The sequence below is a fragment of the Penicillium digitatum genome, chromosome 1 (assembly GCF_016767815.1).
Source record: "Penicillium digitatum chromosome 1, complete sequence".
Classification (NCBI taxonomy): domain Eukaryota; kingdom Fungi; phylum Ascomycota; class Eurotiomycetes; order Eurotiales; family Aspergillaceae; genus Penicillium; species Penicillium digitatum.
The window spans coordinates 2,126,942-2,142,763 of NC_089384.1; the positions used below are offsets into that span (position 1 = coordinate 2,126,942).

The 15,822-nt window shown below is 50.1% G+C and overlaps 5 protein-coding genes across 5 annotated transcripts; 2 read left to right on the top strand and 3 right to left on the bottom strand.

Annotated features, from left to right (window-relative positions):
• Positions 1-134: 134 nt before the first annotated feature.
• Pdw03_3035 (Zinc finger, RING/FYVE/PHD-type) lies at positions 135-1,441 on the bottom strand (the record flags this gene model as incomplete). Its single annotated transcript, XM_014677110.1, has 3 exons — positions 135-478; positions 537-792; positions 887-1,441. The coding sequence occupies 3 exons, from the start codon at positions 1,439-1,441 to the stop codon at positions 135-137; spliced, it is 1,155 nt and encodes a 384-aa protein (XP_014532596.1).
• Positions 1,442-2,141: 700 nt separating this feature from the next.
• Positions 2,142-6,389, bottom strand: Pdw03_3036 (Guanyl-nucleotide exchange factor, putative; the record flags this gene model as incomplete). The annotated part of the gene is made up of 3 exons (XM_066100365.1): positions 2,142-5,589; positions 5,665-5,956; positions 6,026-6,389. 3 exons carry the CDS (start codon positions 6,387-6,389, stop codon positions 2,142-2,144), a joined length of 4,104 nt encoding a protein of 1,367 aa, XP_065955765.1.
• An 809-nt stretch (positions 6,390-7,198) lies between these two features.
• Positions 7,199-8,816, top strand: Pdw03_3037 (Peptidase M14, carboxypeptidase A; the record flags this gene model as incomplete). The annotated part of the gene is made up of 2 exons (XM_014677108.2): positions 7,199-7,570; positions 7,623-8,816. 2 exons carry the CDS (start codon positions 7,199-7,201, stop codon positions 8,814-8,816), a joined length of 1,566 nt encoding a protein of 521 aa, XP_014532594.2.
• Positions 8,817-9,430: 614 nt separating this feature from the next.
• Pdw03_3038 (Amino acid permease (Dip5), putative) lies at positions 9,431-11,361 on the bottom strand (the record flags this gene model as incomplete). The annotated part of the gene is made up of 5 exons (XM_014677107.1): positions 9,431-10,760; positions 10,810-10,970; positions 11,023-11,029; positions 11,096-11,153; positions 11,202-11,361. The coding sequence occupies 5 exons, from the start codon at positions 11,359-11,361 to the stop codon at positions 9,431-9,433; spliced, it is 1,716 nt and encodes a 571-aa protein (XP_014532593.1).
• Positions 11,362-14,129: 2,768 nt separating this feature from the next.
• Pdw03_3039 (uncharacterized protein) lies at positions 14,130-15,281 on the top strand (the record flags this gene model as incomplete). The annotated part of the gene is made up of 1 exon (XM_014677106.1): positions 14,130-15,281. The coding sequence occupies one exon, from the start codon at positions 14,130-14,132 to the stop codon at positions 15,279-15,281; it is 1,152 nt and encodes a 383-aa protein (XP_014532592.1).
• Positions 15,282-15,822: the final 541 nt, after the last annotated feature.

Here is a 15,822-nt window from a genome sequence, read left to right on the forward strand (position 1 = left end):
ATTGTAGTGCATCATGGTTCGGGAGTCAGTAACCACTCCGGGCGGCAACATCAGGAACCTTTTTTTTTATTGTACACATTATCGATACCTGTGGTGGTGCATATTTCTTTCTTGGTTTTGTTGTTGTGAGTTACTCAGCACTGGAACGCAACTCCAGCCTTCTTCCCCATATTCCCACCTTTGCTAGCAAACCCAGTCCCCTCGGAGGAGATCTCTACCAGACCAGGTCGAATAGCATCTCTATCCTTCTTCTTAGACTTCTTGCTATTCCCGTTCCCGTTCCCATTGCCGTTTTCGTCTGGGTTTGACTTTGCTGTAATGTCTGTCTCACAAACGAAACATAAAACCTGGCCGTGGACAGCAGCAGTCTTCTCCTGTTCCTCCTTGGAGGCATGTGGATCGGGGACGTGATGTTCGTGGGGAGTCATGAATTTTGTTACGCAGGGAGAGCAAATGACATGCCCGCAGGGCTTTGTGACTGCCATGAGAGATAATTAGCAAGACCCAATGGCTGTACCGACTTAAATTCCACATACGCATCGCCTTGAGCCCATTGCTCAAATTTTTCTTGCAACTCGGACACACTCTGGATACAATCCCATCAGAAGTCTTCTCCTCCGTAAAATTAACCTCAACAAGCGACTTAAGCGAGTAGCTATGTCGGCTCTCATCCGTCGAGCCAGGACAGGCAGGCGTCACCTTGACAGTCTTGTTGGCGGCGATTTCATTTGTGTCGGTATTGGGCGTTAAGGATGGAACCCAGAAGGACGGGAGAGCAGATTTACTAGAGGACTAGAGCAAAGTTGTTAGTTCAATCCAAATCCCCAAATGAAGATGGAAGCTCCAAGCTCGAAGCCGGAGTCCAGCCCAAAGAAGAACCACAAACCTTGTCCATTTTCAACTCCCTCCTCAACCTCTCCCTCTTCTCCCCAGCAACACGAGCCATCTCCTCCTCCCCAAGCTCAAAAACCCTCTTCCTCTTCCCATCAACCTCAACCTCCTTAGCCTTAAACTTCTCCAAAGCTTCCAATTCCTCTGCCTTGCGCTTCTTCCCACCCCCAGAAACCCCACCCTTATTCTCCAACCCCATAGAGACAAGCTCGAAATCCCTGAGGTCCCGCTCCTTCATCTCCGCCAACGAGCGCTCCTCATCCTCCGCAATGCGTTTCCTCGCCTCGTCGCGCTCTTTTTCAAGACGTTTGATCTCCTGCCGTTGAGAAAGGAGATCACTGATAGCGCACTCACGGCAGAAAAGGTCACCATTGCTGGCGCATGCGACTACAGGTGCGCGGGCGGGTTGCAGACATAAACGGCAGGAGCCGAAGGTTAGGAAGCTGTCGCGTCCGATTGCGCTGCGTTTTGTGCCCCAGGTTGAGCGTAAAAGACCGCGTTCGTAGGAGGTAAAGTGGGGGAGGGAGGTATTTCGCTTTGAGTGCGCCATTTTGGAGTGTGGTTGGCGTGGAAGTTGATTGGGGGTGAGGGTGGCTTTTGCAGCGTCGCAGATGTCGTAATGGGTTTTTAGTCGGGAATTTGGTGGTGCAGGTGCAGGGTGGGACTTGGGATTGGTGCATTAGTTCACCGCCTATTCCACCGCTTTAGTGAGCCCTAGACAGATCTGTGAATGTGTACTGTTCAATCAAGCACCAACTCCAATACGTAGTCGGCGGTGCAGTGGTTTACATCTATGCTTGTAGAGACACCATATGAAGCAGTAGAAAGTATCAAATCAATCGTTGTCAATCATAATTCGCTTTTGTCTATCGGTGATTCCACAGCCTCACACACTTGAAAGAAGCATAATCGAAATGAAATGGCAAAAGCACATGATATCAAAAAACACCCATGAATGCAGCCTGTCCTACAGATCTGATTCAACGATCTGAAAGTAAATGAATAGAGCTCCTAGATGCAGACGCGGACGCAGACAGATGCTCAAAAACCAAGACCGAACTGAAAACCTGCCACGAAACCGAGATTCACCGGATGTTGATGCAATGGGCAGTAGGGAAAGTCAACCAGGAAAAGACAAAGAAAGTGCATGAGTATGAAGAAAAGGGGGTATAATAATCGTCAAGCAGAAGATCAAGATGAGAATGATGAGGATGTACAAAAGAAAGTAAAGGAAGATAAAGGTTGTGGAATCAAGCGCCCACGGCCTGCTCGCGTAGGTTTTCGCTGGATGGCGTATCGGCGATTCGCTCATTGATAGACGTAGAGGAGGGGGAGGGGGAACCGTTGCTTATTGGTGCGGAAAGATGGCCGTATACTGTGGACGAAGGGGAGTGAGGAGTATGGGCGGTGTCTAGAGGATTTACACCTAGCGTCGGGGGTGAGGTGATCACTGGGGAAGCTGGGCTCCCGATATCCTCTTCCGGCTGCTCTTCATGCGCATCCTTGAACTCTGCCAGATCATCGCTGGTGCGCACACTTAGACCAGTAGTGGCGCTCGTTCTACGAGCCGAGTGAGGACGTTCCGGACTGCGGTCGGTCGTGATCAACTCGCCGCTGTCCAGTATAGCAAGATCCGACGCCCGTGGCTCTTCATGGGGGGTGGGCTTGCGGAGTTTGAGTCGCTCTTCCGGGGGCATGTTCTGCCATTCAGACCCAAATGTGACGATGGATGCTTTCTTGCCATGCACGGTGAAACTAGGGGCTTTCCGAGGAAGGACATCTCCCTCGCCGGAAAGTTGATCGTCCTCCTCCTGCCCATTGCTAGAAATTGAGCCTCGTTTCTTCTTCGAATGAGTGTAGTTTCGATGAGCATGCGAGTCACGGAGGGAGCGATGAAAGCTGCGACGGACGCGACTCGATCTATTGCTCTTATCGTTTGCATTTGTCTCGCCCTCGGTGTTTTTGCCGGGAAGTGTGTCGGGGGCGATCCCTTCATCCTTGTGTGTCAACGGGGAGGCCGGCAGCTCTAGTAAACCAGCTTCCCTTAGGACACGCTCCTCGCCATCGTCGAAGCTCACAGGTAATGTCAGTTTCGACGTACGAGATGCCAGACTAGCTCCATCCCACCGGCTGAGGACCGAGGATTCACGCTCGAGTTTAGTGGTTGTAGGATCGGGTGAGTATGACTTGGCACGTTTGGGAATGGTCACAGCGGAGCGCCGACGACCGACACGAGCAATGTCAGCCGAAGTGACAGATCCTGGGATGCTGGGACGACGCAGTTCAACATTCAAGGGTTTAGCCAGCAGTCCAGCCTCCGAGGGTGGCTCAGTTTGGGCAATATTAGGCTCAACGGTATCGGCGCTAGATATGGTATGCACAACACTACTGGATCCTTCTATGATAGGCTCCGATATTATAGACGGCCCGGAAAGAGAGGCCAGGCGTGCTCCGTCTGATTGCGATGGTGTCGGTTCAGCAACCGATCCGACCCGGCTTTCAACTGCCTCTTCATCTTCTTCCAGGTCTCGCATGAGAACCTGGCGGTAACATTTGCTACGCCAGATATCCTGTCTCACCCATTTGATCTTGGCAGACAGGCGGCCTGCAGCCGTGATGACGCCCTCGCGGGCCCGAGCGTGTAGAGGAGTAAGCAGTTGCAAGTGTCGAGCATTTTGTAAAAGATCATCCAGTTGTTTTTGTGATACAGCGAGTTTTTCATTTCTCTCCCAAATCTTGTGGCCCATCAATTTTCGTCGCGCCGCAACAAATTCGGCAACAATGTCGGTATCGATGCTGGGAGAAGGGGGCTCTATTTCAGTCGACTGGTGGGACTTTTGTGAGGACACCGAATTTAATCGTTGGTTCTTGCGGTAACGTTGTCCCTCATAATTCGTGGCAATCATGCCCTTGGTGCGCACACCAGTGGTCCTGAAGGCTGCAGCATAGTTGAGGTGTGCAAGCCAGTCATTCATATCAGGTTCAGAGCTAGCAAGGAATGTCTCCTCCAAGGCGTTGTGTCGAACAAAGATGAAGGCGTGTTTATGCTTTTTGTAACTTGAGTCTAGGAGGGCAACTGTTTCACCAGTAGACAAAATGTTGTCCGGCTTAAATTCAGCAAGGGGTGGCCTGAAAATAAGAGTCCCCCGACGGTCATTCTTGACAAAAGAATCATGCTGGGCCATGAGTGAGCGCACCCAGTTCACATTGCGGAAGAAGTAAAGTTGGGAGAATGTAAGAATCGCACCCCATTCCTGCCAGGGCGACCGGGCTTTCTTTTTCTTCGGGTCTTTCCGCCAAAGCAAGCCGACCTTGGCGACTTTAATATCTACCAGGCCGGGATTCGAGTCTTGTGGATTATCCAAGCTAGCCGGCATGAATGCGTCAGGGCGAGAACGCAGAGAGATGATTTGCAAGATTCCAGACTTTTTGAAGTCCTGGTGAAGAGCATCGATGTCCGGTGGCCCAGCAGACCCAAAATGATTGTATGTATCTTCCAGGTCCATGACATCCTTCAGGCTGGGGCGCAGAGATTCTAATTTCCCTTCCAGAATAAGAGAATAGGGATCGACAGGCTCCCGTGCAATGCGGGCCAAATTTTCGGAGCTAGTGCTTTTGAATAGAGTGCGACGTGGTTTCGCCAAATGACGATCAGGCATATTGGCGTCTTCGACGCGAATGAACGGTGTGTATGAGATATTCTCATAGAAACACTCAAGAACGTCCTCCGAGATTCCCTCGCTGCGACTGATTTTGACATAGTCCGCCTTCTGCATCTTGCGTTTGTTGTTCTTATTGAAGACATCGGTGTGAAGAATCAAAAGGGAGAATGCAATAAAATATGCGTTATCAGGAGCTGTGAAGATGCCTGGGTTGCATTCATGATAACGGTCAGCAAATGCTTGCACGAAACGATCAATCTGCTGTGTTTCTTTCGGGAGCTCGACTTCCATCAAAAGCTTGCGGATTGCCATGTCCAGTGGGTCGCCGAAGTACGAGAAAGTTCTCATATGTTTTCGGAGACAGATCTTATAGAATTCCTCATCTGACTGAGCGAGAACACAGGCAATCATACCACGGGGCAAAGCTTCTTCCAAACGAGTCAAATATGACGTGGGTGTGTCGTTTTCTTCCCGCTTTGGGATCGGTGGTAGCTCTTGCCTTAAGACGGGGGTTGAGGCGCCACCTATGGTGGGCGAACCGTGACGAGGAAAGGGTGGGGACGAGTTTTGCCTCAAACGCTGCGTGATATTGAACATGTCACCGAAACTCTTGCGGCCACTGGTCGAAGTGGAGGTGCGCGCCGAAGATGCCAAATACGGGGGTATGGACAAGTCGTCTTGGTTCTCGGCTAGCGATCCCATGGTAGACGACCGTCCTCGGTTCTTAAAAGAGGGATTGGATCGAACTGAGCTAGCGGAATTTGTCGAATCATTTCGAAATAGCGGTGATACAGTGGAAGCAGCGAGTCCCACGGGGGACCGAGATGGCGAGGGTAGTGCTGTAACTTGGTCATAGCCATCTGAATTCTCAGATTGTGGAGTATCTACTGGGGGAAACTTTGGTCCATTGTCCACACATACAGCCGGGTGCGAGACTTTGGGGGGTAATGGAAAGAGAGGGCTGCGGGTTCGGGTTAGGCGTGGAATACGGAAACGCTTTGCGGTAGTGGCACTCTGACCATCACGAGGGGAAACGCTTCGGGTAAATGTTTGGTCACTGTAGCTCTGGTCTGACCGAGATGATTCTGAAAATCGGGGATCAATCACTGACGAGCGCTGAGAGTCGCTGGGCTGCGGGTTCCAGCCGCGAAGTGAGTTAATTGACAATCGTCCAGGCTCTTCGGTAATGCTTCGGGACATGGCAAGCGTCGATTCGGTAACCTGGGTGTCGTTTGATCCCTGGCCGCCCCTTCTACGAGACTTCGCCGGTTGTTCCATTGATTTCCGAGACATTTCCTCCATAGATTGTTTTCGTGACAATGGTCGAAAGCTAAGCTTGGGTTTCTGTTTCACGGGCTGATCAAGCTCGTGACAGGTCGGAGCGGTAGTGATAATTCTGGGAGCTTTATTCCGGCAGGCACAGTTAATCAACCCATCCCAGTGAGCGTTGGGGTTGTCAATGTTTCACTTACGAGGCAAGGAGGGAACTGGGGGAGTGTTCTGGCCCGCCTTGACGTAGGACTTGGATAGTTGGGGGTCAGATGCATGTCGCAGTCTCATGAAACTGAATCGCTTGTGGCGTGAGCTGGGACGATCCGATGGTCCTGCAAAGTCCGGCTGAGCTACCCCATGGTTTGACCGGTCGTCGTTGGGTGGATGAAGCCCTGTGTTTAGTCCATCTGGTAAGCCGGATGAGCGAGGAATTGATTCTGATAGTCTAGGTTCGGCGGGGGCGAAGGGACGAGGAAGGTGTTCACTGTGACGGGGTTGGCCTTGAGGTTCCATGGTGCTCTGCCTCTTGCCATCGGCCACGAGGCGCAGTCCTTTCCAATGCATGGTGAAGGACAGAGCGTTAGGACAAACCCAACCTAATGATCCATGAAATGTAATACGTTAGATGGGAATTGAAATAGAGAAGGGCATTGCCCAGGTGGATCCAGACGCGGTGGGATCTGGAGGTCAGCGCAAAAAGGGGAACGCCGGAAGGGGAAACGTTCTAGATTTCTTGTTTCTGCCGCCACGCGTTTTTTTTTTTTTTTTAGATCACACACAAAAATAGATAGAATCAGAAGAAAGGAGAAAAGAAGAAAAAAAAAATTACTATAACATAGGAGGGGTAAGGCAAACAAGTTAGAATCCAGGCTTAAGCGTCGGATAATTGACCGGGTTTAAGTATAAAGATGAAAAGGATCGGGTTTGATGTACACTGGATATCAAAGGTACTTTTAGCGTCTATATAAATTTTACAGATCAGATAGCCTTGCAGACGAATCTTTTACTTATAGTCAACTCCTTATGTTTTTAGCATCATGTTGGAGTAGATTGACTATACCGATGTACTAACCACTGACGTAGAACCAAAAAAATCAAACAAAATCCAAGTAATCTTGTTTTATCCGGAAGCTGGAATAGAAATTTTCCTTCATTCTACATCAGCTTCTTAACTTTATACTAAAAAAACACTCGTGGACTATATCTGCGTTATCTCTCCCCCCCCCCCCCCCCCCCCCCCCGGTGCTTGGTCCCCGCCCTTTTTTTTCTTTTCTCCGCATCCGACAGGCTCTCACAGATATCCCTGTGAACCTCAGGTCTGAACCTAAGAACGTCAACTCTCCTCCCTCAAAAAGAGGTGAATGTGACTCGGCATGCGTCTTTTTTCTCCCATTTTGGTCGCGTCGACCTTGCTCCCTCTTATCTCCGCCGTCCCCGCTGGTTCGAGCATCACCCCACCGCCACCTCTGCAGCCTTCCCAATTCACTCATTCCAACCCACGCCCATGGGCTCGACTCCGCGACTGGGTAATTGGCTCGATATGGGATATTGATCACAAACGCTTTTCTTCAAAACAATCACCGCCATCAAATATACACGATCGTTATGGCAGTGATGTAGTCCTTCGATTTAATTTGCGCCAGGCGGACGAGGCAGAAGCATTGGCTGCCGCCTCGCAGGTGCTGTATTTGGACATTTGGGCCATAACCTCGAAGTTTGTAGATATTAGACTTGCAGATGATATGGTTCGGTTTGCTTCTGATCGCTTTATGATCACTTCACTAAATTTTTTCTTAGATCCCATCGTTGTTGGACCTACTACCTTTTTCACTCCGCACTTCTTACACTCCCCTCATGGACAACCTCGCCGACGAGATATATGCCTCTTACCCCTCCCGTCACCGTACCCACTTGAACGTCGGACCAGGAATTGCAACCGGTGAACTGAAGACGATATCAAACAGCGACCTGTTCTTCCAAGAATACCAGCCGCTCTCCGTCCTTACGCAATGGATGCGCTTGATGGCATCAATGTTCTCCTCGCACGTACAGATGAGCAGCGTTGGAGTCAGCTACGAGGGTCGCGATATCCCAGCATTGCGACTCGGCACCTCTCCCGACACAGAAACCAAATCGGGCCCGCGCAAGACCATCGTCATCGTCGGCGGTACGCACGCCAGGGAGTGGATCAGTACCTCTACAATAACGTACGTTGCATACAGCCTTATCACCCATTTCGGCTATTCACCCGTCGTCACACGGTTGCTGCACGAGTATGACTGGGTCTTGATCCCAACCCTCAATCCGGATGGATACGTCTACTCATGGGAATCAGACCGTCTGTGGCGAAAGAACCGCCAACCAACGGGCCTTCCACTGTGCCCGGGTGTCGATTTAGACCGCGCCTGGGACTACGAGTGGGACGGCGAGTCCACTCGCTCAAACCCGTGCTCAGAGAACTACGCCGGTGCAGAACCCTTCGAAGCAATTGAATCGCAGCGCCTGGCGCAGTGGGCTCTAAACGAGACGGTGCACGGCCGCGCTGAGATTGTAGGCTTCATCGACTTACACTCCTACTCCCAGCAAATTCTATATCCTTACTCATACTCCTGCTCGTCCGTGCCTCCCACTCTCGAGAGTCTCGAGGAGCTAGCGTTGGGCCTGGCCAAGGCAATCCGTCAGACCTCCCATGAATCATATGACGTTACCTCTGCCTGTGAGGGGATCCTCGCCGCTGCTGGGATTTCCTCGGGCGGCAGTGCGTTGGATTGGTTCTACCACAAGCTGCACGCCAAGTTCTCGTACCAGATCAAACTCCGCGACCGCGGTAGTTACGGGTTCCTTTTACCTTCGGAGCACATTGTTCCCACGGGCAAAGAGATTTTCCATGCTCTGTTGACATTTGGCAAGTTTGTCTGGGGTGAGGAGGCATCGGATCTCATCTTTGAGGACTTGATGGGTGATCAGATACCTCTGGCTGGGAGCCTGTAGGCTTTTCTCTCCTTTGATGATTGCATGTTGAATTTACGAGTAAATCCCCTTTAATTGTGGTACTTCTGGTGTTGCAGAGTCCTTGTACAGTATTTTGGCTGTTCGAGCCCAAGAATGCAACGATCATGATGCTGAACATCTTCTAGTGTACCTGTAGGGCTGGGTGCGGCAAGAAACTGAGAAAACATTCACTTTCTGCAATTTAAATATTAGGGGATGAGAGGATTACCGAAATTCATATCTACTGGCTATCTTCAAATAAGCGAGACCTCAAGAAGATTGTTGCATGCCATAATTAATCGTACGTTCATCTATCCACATATGCCAGTGGCTTCGCTTGAATGAGGCCTGATGGAAGTGCCACGTTTGGTTCTGTTCTTGAATCATGTATCAGGGGCCTGTCAAGCAAGTTATAATTAGGAAGGAAGGTAGGCCTATTTATATCATTGGCTAACACTTTGCCTATATTCACGGGCTTTCTTTTGAAAATCGTTTCTCATGATCGAAAATGTTGAAAGGCACAAGGAAGATATTAACGGCCCGCCGATGTATCCAACGACGGCCCAAACAGCGCTCAATTTTCACGGCAACAAGATAGAGGCACGTGCCCCGCATCAGAAAAGCCAGGAGACGAACTTCTGGTAGAACCAGCCAGCATCGTTATTCTTCTCTGCCTCGACCTCCTTTCTAGCGAGATACAGCGCCTCCTCGCGATCAATCTCATCCTTGCCAGTGAAGAGGTCAGCTGTCATGGGATCAACCCCCTTACAGCCGGTCACGAACTTATATCCAAAAATCATGATGAGATAGAGAGGGATACCGAGGTAAGCTGTTATGAAGTTCTTATAGTCGAACTTTCCGTATGTTTTGGGGTTGTGGATGAAGACGTCGAAGTTCTTAGTGAAAGCTATGAGAATGCAGAAAGCCAGAGCGAAGTATGAACCCGCAATCCCGAAGGGTGCTTTGTAGGCCAAGCTTTCTTCGGAAATGCCCTGGGCCGTGCGCGCGCGCACGAAGTAGATGTGAGTGACTAGGATGGAGATCCAGGTGAGGAGACCGAAGATGGTGACCAGGTTCACAAAGTACTTGAACACAGTCTTGGAATCGCTGCTAACGTTCATGTAGCCCAGCAAGGCAATGACGGCTGAGATACCCAGTGCGGGCACGGGAACGCCGCGACGGTCGGTACGGGCAAAGATCTTGGGGGCTTTACCTTCGCGGGCCAGGCCGTAGATCGTACGGGTGGCGATATACAGATCGGAGTTGGCAGCCGAGAAGACGAAGAGCAGAATGCAGGCGTTCAGAATGTGGGACAGGACCGGGATGGCGGCGAGCTCGACAGCGACCACGAAGGGCGAAGCTGCGGCTGAGCCCTTCTTCTGATTATCATCTGAAAGGGCGAAGAGAAGATCCGGAGAGTTATACGGAACAAGTGTGCCAACCAGGAGCACGCTGGTTACGTAAAAGACTAGGATTCGGTAAAAGGTCAATTTGATCGCGCGAGGAATTGTCTTGCGGGGGTTCTGTGCCTCGCCGACCGTTACTCCAACCAGTTCAGTGCCCAGGTAGGCGAATGTAGCGGACACCATCGTGGACCAGAAAGCCAAGAATCGACCAGGTGCTCCGTCCATCTTGTAAGTATTGAAAGCACCCGGATTTTTCCAGTAGCGGAAACCCTTGCGGTCATGGTCCGGTCCACCACCAAGCATGAGAATGAAAGATAGGAGGATAATGCCGAGGATAACTATGACTTTGAAGGAGGATAGCCAAAACTCGAATTCACCGAAGAACTTCACACCGAAGTAATTGATGGCGACGACAATTACCAGGAAGATGGTAATCCATACTCCGGCATTGACCTTCTCTGTGGGTATCCAGTATGATATAACCAACGCACCAGCAGTCATTTGATTCGGCGACAGAATGATGTATTTGAACCAGTACCTGGGTTCGTATTAGTTAGATCCTCTCGAAGAGAATAGGTATCACATACGTCCAACCAAGGGTGAAGCCTAGTGCAGGGTCAACGAATCGGACGGCGTAACCAGTGAAACCGGAGGGCAGTGGCAGCCAGGCTGCCATCTCTCCAAGAGCACACATAACCAGGAAAACGATGAAACCCACCCAAGCATAAGAAATAAGAACTGCACCGGGCTGTTCAAGTTAGTAAGAAGGTCCACGGGTCCATTTCAGTATAAGTACTCACACCAGCCCTAAATAGAGGTTTGTTAGCTTCGGATCTTAGGGTGAAAGTGGTAGGGAAACCACGCATCACTTACTTCGCAAGAGCTTCACCCGTTCCGATGATCAAGCCAGTACCAATAGCACCACCTATGGCTGTTCACTATCAGCACTTGCTCAAATCCGACTGATAGCCGCATGTACCAATCATAGTAATATGTCTCGCCTTGAGCGCACGCTGCAGCTCAACATGGTTGGGGTCATTCAGACCACTCTGAGCACCTTGCTCAATCTTGCCATCCTCGCTGAACTCCCTCGTGACGGTCTGGTCTGGGCATTCTTTGGCTTTGAGAGACTTCTCCATTGTGTTCGACGCGCAGAGGTTTGCGCTGACGAGGAAAAAGCCTCGGTAGGAGAGAAAAGAAATTTCCAAGTGGCAGAGCAGGAAGACGGGGACTGAAGACGGATTAAATGGAAAGCCAAGAGCGGAGAATACCTAGCCCTAGAGAAAGATAAGCAAGAGTCGATATCAAAATGTCTGGAGGCTTGGGGGAAAATGCACTTAAACAAGATCAGAGACTCCGGGACTTGCTTAGCCAAGGCTTTGTTTATGGGGTAAAATAATTCAACACACCTCAGACCACATCTGCACAGTTCACTTGGCTTCAAATCTCTTCTCGGAGGGTTTCGTCCACGACGGGCTGGCTGTTTTCGGCTTCTGAGTGCTGATATTCTATGGGATAGGGCTGTGCTTTTGATGTTTACTGAAGCCCTAAATTTCTCACATAAAGACCTTCAAGATAATGCAGGTATATCTCTACTGTATCCAGATGTACCCCTTCCCTCCCCCATATCATGCCCAAATTACAAGCATGAGATGTAGCAGCCACTCCAACCGGAACGCACAAAGCGGAGACATCGCCAAGATCGAACGTGGCTTTTGCGGGGCTGGTCATCGGCATTCGCCGGGAAATTTTAGGTTGCCCCATTCCCCCCCCCACGTTTTGGATATCAGGCTTTTCAGTTGCCTACATTTGATCCGATCTTAGAATTACACTTGACAGTTTTACAGAGCTGAGATCGAATCAGAAAAAAAAAACTTGAAACAGAACTTTTTGACTCAGCCGATAACCCCCATTCGCGGAAAGAACCCTTCTCAATCCTCTCTGTAGTCATTGCCAAGACGGAATTCCACCTTGGTGAGCACTAACCTCAACCCGGGCAAGATGCATGTTTTGAGGCTGAGCCTCTGTGCCAAGATCGTTCGCGTATGGCTCAACCAATCCTTATCTCTCTTGGCGGGTGAGCGGGTGCTCAGCGTGGCCTGGTCATATCGAGGTTAAGCTATAGGGGGGGGTGGGGGGATTTTTGAAAGCGGTTCATGTGGAATGTGTTGTGGATGGTCTTAGATTGTGGCGAGGGCTTGGTGGGATTGCCAAGGTGGCTTTGTCAAGGTTACGCAATACAACAAATCACGAGGACGCCTCGTGTACCTAATTTCCTCGATCTCTACTCCGTACTCTGAACCTACAGACTATGTTCCGTGAATATGCTATAGTTCCACGGAAGACACTCTTGGCTGCTTCAATTCTCCATATGTCAACAATGGTCATCCTAGTTATCTTGGGATTGTTCCTGGACCGTACTAGTGGAAATGCTGAGCCTAGATGACAACCTTTCCGATCCTTTGCGCATCATCTGAAATGAAAGGCCCTAAGATGCAAGCAAATTTTCTAGGCATGTGATGGATGGCCTGGATCGCAAAAGTATACAAGGGCATCGGGAATTTAGAGAAGCAACATGTGACAGTTTGAACAAGTCGGGGCCTACCCATTCCGATATTACCAAAGATTGGTGTGAAAAGAAAATCGCGCTTGCTGGGCGTTCATCTGAGCAAATTAAGCTCCATTCAGGTAATGGCGAGATGATCTAGAGCATGCACAGCTGACGTGGAAGACGATGGCCCCCAACCAACCACACTTCCACAGGCCAATCCGGCTTTGGTTGGGGTCACACCGATGCAGAGAAGGAGGTTCATGGAAATCGGGCAGGATTTGGCCTAAAAAACAAAAAGTCCGCAGCGAAGCTGTCAGTTCGATCGGTTCTTCATTCGTCCAGAATCAATAGTCACAGATGCCAGCTGCGACCCACAACGCTACGATGCATGACCAGCAACTTGGCTTTGGAAAGCTGAAATCGTGTTTCCTTCCTACAAGGAACATTTGAGAGGGTTCGCCTCTATCTGCAGGTCTAGCGCAGTTGGCCTGAGGGAACAGGATTTGGCTGGGTTCTGCCTCTCGCATGGGAGAATCAGCCGCTGTGTTCCGGCTCCCAAGAGCCAAGCATATCCCGGATTGGGGCTAGAGGCTGAACTGTTGGCAGCGGGTATTTGTTCCTGCAGTTAGGGGGCTAAAATGGAGGGGATGGCTCGCATTTACTTGAAAAGGTGGCACCACCGAGAAGACATGCAAAATGGCAACCCCTGTCGTTCGACAGGGTACAGATCATACTCCACGACAATGGCTATGCAATGACCGAGGAGAATCGAGCCAGTCAACATCTCATAATATCCGCTGTTGCTTGGAAGCTAGTGCAAGCTACCATTGACAAAGCCGGTTCCTGCAAGTACGTCCGAAGCTAGCAGCTAGGAGACATTTTCAGCCTGTCGATGAAAGTCAACGTTACCAGCACTCTGGATAGTGGAAATGTGGTCACGGTGCATAGAGGGGAGCCATTTTTTCTGCAGATTCACAGTCTTGAAAGTGTGCTGTGGCGTGCATAAGTGCATTAGGGCAGCGATCAAAGCACTGTCTATTGGATGGTGAACGCCGCAGCGGTTATTGTACATGGTCTTCTTTTTTTTAATTTTATCGCGCTGCTCGGAGGACTATGATTCGTTTAACTACGGTGGAATTTACTATCATGAGAGTTACTAAATAGTAGTTAATTTGGCTGTTTTCCACGTTAAGACATGGAGAGATGCGGGGGAATCGATTGCTGATTCTCCTGGCGACCCCTATATCAGGGTCTCATGGCAGTCGAACAGCTAGAATTTTCCAACTTCTAGCTCTTCAACCAACAAAGGGGTTTCCCCTGCTTTGCGTATCAATCTCAAATCAATCAATCAACATCATGGGTGCCCTGCGTCTCCCCCGCCCAACGGGCATCTACGTCCCTAGTTCACCCAGAACCCTCACCAACGACATGATATCTCCACCTCTCTCTCCAGAATTCAGCTTCGATTCCGAGACTGTCACACCCTCTCTAATCCCAGCTCTGGAATACATGTCCTCCAAACTCCAACAAAGAATGATGCATGTTACCCTGCTCATCGGCCGCGGAAAGCCCTATCCGACCGGCCAACCTTCCGACCTAATGATCATCCCCATCCACTCAATCGAGCCCCAAGCATGGCGATTGCTTGAACGTGCCATCGTCAAGGGCTCAAAAAAGTTCTCACTTGGTCCCAGCTGGACCGATGCCATCAGCCGCAGCCAATATGAACGCCAGGCCAACGATCACCTCGTCAAGCAATCCATTCTCCAAAACGAAGTCATCTTCAGCCAGGAGGGTTTAACTCTCCTAAGTATGGACCGTATCTACACCTTAAAGCATCGCATGTGCATCCTCTCTACCCGCCCCGTCTCCCGTGACAATAAACAATCAATGTCATCCTGCGTCCGTCTGCTTCACCGCATCATCGAGGATTTCTCCCGTCGCCCCTTCAGCAAAGCTTTCTTTCACCGTGTCTATGAGCAGCTTGATGTCCCAGATGAGCAGCTCACTGCAGTTGCAGTTGCGTACAAGAATATCCATAACCAGGATGCTATCATTCTTCGCGTCCAGCCTCCAACTCCAGCGCCTGTTCCAGAACCAGATCCAGCGTCAGTACCAGCACTAGCGCCTGTTCCAGCACCAGCGCCTAATCTCGCTAAAGTCGAACCCACGGTTCCAGTAGAAGTTGCAACAAAGTTCCAGGCCAAAATCCAGCCAAAAGCCCAAGCAAAAGCCCTCCCCAAAGCTGATCCCATCCCTATTCGGGTGAAGGCTGAACGCCCCCGTGAAGTGAAGAGATCACCCATCCAGACTGTGCGTGGTCGAAGAGTGCCATTGCCATCGCAGATGCGAGGCCATAACAAGCGTGGGCCCAAGACACCTCTTTCTGCCTCAGATGTTACTCCCATCACACGCAATGAGTGGAATATTCTTGTTAGCAAGGATATCCGTGCGCAGCCTAAGATTACCAAGTGGATTCCATCACCGACCGTGCTAGCGGCTGCTTGAAAATTGACTTTTGGTTTGGTTGATGCACAAAACCATTCGCTTTCATATCTATAGCAAACTACTAGACCTTGTTGCGAGGGTTGCGTCTCGCCTACGGCTTCCATGCTATTCCAGAGGCTTGTTGAGCTGGCCCATGAAGACACAGATGAGCACTATAGCTAGCCCATGTTGCTAGATTGTCTCCATCTCTTCCTCAGATCTGATCTCACCAATTATGGACCTTCTTTTAATAGGCCATTTTGGTGAAGGACAGGTTGGCCAGTCTTGACATACCGGGTGCACAAAGACCCAGGTGTTTGGACTGGTGCCAAGGAGTCCTTGGCGTCTTAATTATGAGATGAAAATGATTTGAAAAGCTTCTAACGGTGGAGGACGTTTTCAAATGTTGCGGAGTTCAACTCACATTGTATATAGTAGAGTTCACTTCTGTGGCTATAGAAATTTTAACCAACCAATCAAACGATTTTCAAAAATTTCAACTAGAACCACAGCCAGCCCAAATGCCATCCAACAATCAACTTAATCTACAGCTCTACATAAC